At 31.7% G+C, this 4,293-nt stretch overlaps 1 protein-coding gene across 1 annotated transcript; it reads right to left on the bottom strand.

Annotated features, from left to right (window-relative positions):
• Window positions 1–246: 246 nt before the first annotated feature.
• Window positions 247–3,784, bottom strand: LOC114336527 (signal recognition particle receptor subunit beta). Its single transcript, XM_028286925.2, has 4 exons — window positions 3,580–3,784; window positions 3,288–3,454; window positions 2,243–2,514; window positions 247–583 (listed from the first exon to the last, which is right to left on the bottom strand). The coding sequence occupies exons 1-4, from the start codon at window positions 3,662–3,664 to the stop codon at window positions 379–381; spliced, it is 729 nt and encodes a 242-aa protein (XP_028142726.2). The 5' UTR covers window positions 3,665–3,784; the 3' UTR covers window positions 247–378.
• Window positions 3,785–4,293: the final 509 nt, after the last annotated feature.

Below are 4,293 nucleotides of genomic sequence, written 5' to 3'. Positions count from 1 at the left end.
TTGTTTTTCTTGATATTCACCTTCAGACCCCATTTTCTACAATCCTCTTATTAGTTTACTTGCCATATACTTAAGATCTTTGTATCTCCTATTGGTAGTTGCATTCTATTACACTTCTTCTTCCACTGTTTCAGGGCTTCGTCAATGTATGTATTGAACAATACTGGCGATACACAGCATCGTTGCCTTCATCCTTTAGTGACCAGGAAACCTTTTGATAATCTATTTCCAATATAAAAAACAAAATTATATAATAATTAACTCATATCTTTTATTTTGGGCCACAACAATAAATAATTAAAAAAAGTACAAAATCTTTGCTAAAACAAAAATTAAATTACAAAAAAAATTGATCTCTAAATTCAATCAATCAGTAAATTAGATATGATGAGCAAGCCACTTTTTCAATCCATCAATATCAACAGTGCCGTTTTTGTGATATGCATAACTTTCAGCAATGTCAACTTTCAATGGCAAGGCCGCAAAATCAAAGTCTTCTTCAGGATCTCCTAGTAAGGCTGTCTTTTTCATCTTAGGATCCACTGATTCAAGTTGATTGGATTTTGTAATACGAAGGGTATTTCTACAAAAAAAAAAAAGAGTATAAACGGTGACCACAATACAATATACACACATGAAAAGCTTAGGAACAGGGTTCGAAGGTGGGATCGGGGATGTATATCTACAATTTGACGCTGAGACTCCAAAGTTGATGCCAATATAGTTAACCGAACAACGAATAAATAATGATCCCATGTAGAACCCATGAAACACTTTTTCTCACGAACTGTAACTCACAGAGAAATTCTGAACACATCAGAAAACCGAGCTGCAAATTTTATGTAAGAAAAGTGCTATACTTTGTAGCTGGGACTTCAAAGTTGATGCCAATATAATTATCTGATCAATGAATATGTATGAGTGAGTACCGCCTAGTGTTAGGACAGGAGTAGGAGAGACTGAAAAATTTCATGTGAAAATAGGATTGCACCAAGGCTCAGTGCTTAGTCCGTATTTATTCTCATTAGTTTTGGAGCAGATAACAGCAAAACTACAGGGTAACATTCCATGGTGTTTAATGTATGCTGATGATGTTAGTAGGAAATAGTGAAAGAGACTTGGAATGGAGTTACTACAAATAAAATGATATCTTTGGATGCTGAAATGATTGTGAAAAGCAATAGTTTTAAGTACCTAGGATCGGTATTATAGAGTAATGGAGAAATAGATGGAGATGCATGTAGGAGAATTGGGGAAAAATTCTGTAAAACAGTCATAAGACTGGCTATGATGTACGGAACTGAATGTTGCGCAGTGAAAAAGAAAAAAGAACAACTAATGCATGTGGTAGAAATGAGAATACTTAGATGGATGATGGAGTAACAAAAAAGGATAAAATTAAAAATGAGTATATTAGGGGAAGTCTAGGTGTGGTACCAATTGATGCTAAAATGAGAGAGCACAGAAGATGGTTTGACCATGTTCAATGTTTATTTATTTATCTATTGGCGGGATACCACCCAATTAAATATATATACATAAAATATTACAATAATTATTATCTAGTGATACATTAAACATAAATATAGAGAATATGACAAAAATTGGCGATGCAGCCATATAGAAAAAACAAATATTAAAATAAGATAAAGCACATAACAATTCACCTAAATTACAAACATTTTTTTACACATTGTCTACAATTGTGTTCGGAAGCGCACAGCAACAAATCAAAGTCTATTCTATTTCCATTCAGAATGATTCTACTCAGTGGAGAATGCCTACCATAGTTGCAGCGATGAAATTTAATTGCAAAATGTTCAGAAGATGCTTAGGCAGGACATGTTGCTAAAGGGGATTAATATTGATATGACCCAAGATAGGGATAAGGCAAAGAGAATGATGAATATAAATATCATGAAATTTTCGAACCCTACTTAAACACAACTAATATACTGACCTACTAAGCCAAAAGTGGGTATCTGTAATTTATATTGTTTCAGATTTTTTTTAATGAGATACCAATGGGTTGAAAGATTCTTTATATTTTTTCTATTACTGTATGGTCTAATTTATTATGAAGTACAGTTTCTATGTGGCTTTGGAGCATCTATGAAGGTGTATTTAATGAAAAGACATTCATATCACATTTTTCAAAAAAAAGTATAGTTACCCTCTTTTAGTAAGGCAGTATAGTAATTACAGTAAATATAGTAATTAGTATAATTTTCTAAATACTTACAATTCTTTTTCAAAAATAGCCTTCACCGCAGATCCTCCCTTAGCAAAAGTGTAGTCTTGTTTATTGCATAAAATCAACAATTTGGGTTTATTTTTAATAACAACAGGATCGACTAGCATATTGTACAAAAATTCTGCAGCATCCCTTATATCTTGGGTAATGGTATTAGAGTCCACTACATACACAATACCTTTAGTGATTTCTTTGTATTGTTCAAAAAATTTGTCTCTTAAACGTTCATGCCCAGGGATATCGATGATCCTCAGAACTTCCTGAAATATTATATTAGTATTTATATTGCTTAAAAATAAAATGACAAAATTATATGTATATATAAGGCTTATGTATAAGCTTTTACATATTGGAAAGAAAAGTGAGAATTTGGAGAAATTTTACTGCAAGCAGAAATTTTAACTTCCCACTACATGTGTTAGATCACTCGAAACAACACAAAAGCTTATGATACAGAAGAGAAACGTTTTCTACGAAATTTCTAATGCTACAGTAGACTCCCTCTATAACGAGAACTGAAATGGCAGACTAATTACCTCGTTATAAGCCGATTTCGTTATATCAGACAACAATAATATTGTGCATACATAATATGAATATGTAGTTTTCTAAAACATTAACTTCCTCTAGTGAAACCATTACGAGCAATAAAAGATGCTAAACATTGTTTGAATGGCTCTTTTGAAAAACAGTTGGTGGATAAAAAGGAAGAATTTGACAGGTGGTGGAGTTTATTATATCACTGGCCTCGATAAGCACACAGATTTTAGGCATATCTGTATACAGGCAGCTGGGGTATTTATTTATAGCCATCACAGCGCCAAAAAGAGGTAAAGAAACATGTTTTTCAATCTCATTTCCCTCATTATAACCAAATATGCCTCGTTAGATGTGTTATAGTTTAAGATGAATTTCATGGGACACCTAATTGTAACACCTCGTTATAAGCGAAATCTCGCAATGCCCCTCACACCTGTTCGTTATAGAAAGAGTATACCTACTGTATTAATATTTTGTAAATATGTTTACTTACATTGTTACTTATATAGTTTGCAACATTTTCTTTAATTGACGTGTGCGTTTGAATATGCTTATTGTGAATTAGTTGGGAAAATATTAAAGTTTTTCCACTGTCACAGATACCAGTTAAAAGTATTCCCTGGCGAGAACTCTTCCTTCTTTTGTAAAGAGCAATTAGAACTAAAAGAAAATTTAGTAAAGAGAAGGTTACATTATGTATATTTATTCAACAGTAACCATACAATATCTTAGTGGCTACCTTTGTCATAAATTTTAATAAAACATATCCATATGTTGGTACATACCCAAAGTTATAACTATGACAAAAACTGCAATGAACACTTGGGTGTAATCTGTTCCCCCTAATTTTATTGGAACTTTATCTGCCATATTTTTCGTTTATTTCAATAATTCATTCCATAAATACAGACCGAGAAAAGAAAATTACTTTTCAGTCGAAAATCACATAACCCTAAAAATTAAGATACCTGTCATTGCATTGTTGGCTGAATAGCCTATCCTTTCCCAACACGTCAACGCTAAAGAATGCAACTTATGCAACACAAATTACAGCTATCTGTTTTGAAATGTATGCTAAATCAACACTCGAGATTTTGTTACCTGGCGCATCCGGCAATTAAAAAAAAAATTTAGTTGGTGCCTTCACCAAATTTTAAACAACATTTTACACAACGTAAAACTTTTGTCAAACTCTTCGTACACGTACACTTATAATGAAGTAAACCTAAACAGAAAAGTATTATAATAAATCTAAAATTTAAAAGTTAATTAAATCAATACTAAATTTTGACCATAATATTAAATGTGTGTAGCTTGTTTTGAAATACATTTTGTAATTTCATTTAAATACCTTTGTGATGGAAAATAAAAATTACAGTTTTCGCATTTAATTGATATATTATGATTATACAATAAATATAAACAATAAAAACAAAGAAAACATTACTTACATACACTTCTATGACACAAACTTCCTTCATTCCTGTTTGTTCTTTCCA

The sequence above is a fragment of the Diabrotica virgifera genome, chromosome 5 (genome assembly GCF_917563875.1).
Source record: "Diabrotica virgifera virgifera chromosome 5, PGI_DIABVI_V3a".
In the NCBI taxonomy this organism is placed as follows: domain Eukaryota; kingdom Metazoa; phylum Arthropoda; class Insecta; order Coleoptera; family Chrysomelidae; genus Diabrotica; species Diabrotica virgifera.
The sequence above is the reverse complement of the archived record's forward strand: the minus strand, read 5'-3'. Positions and strand labels throughout refer to the sequence as shown.

Coding starts and splice junctions, on each gene's coding strand:
- LOC114336527 (XM_028286925.2), bottom strand. CDS start 3,664: ATGGCAGATAAAGTTCCAATAAAATTAGGGGGAACAGATTACACCCAA. Junction 3,455..3,579: donor TGTCATAGTTATAACTTTGG/GTATGTACCAAC, acceptor ATTTTCTTTTAG/TTCTAATTGCTCTTTACAAA. Junction 584..2,242: donor GCTATTTTTGAAAAAGAATT/GTAAGTATTTAG, acceptor TTTTTTTTGTAG/AAATACCCTTCGTATTACAA.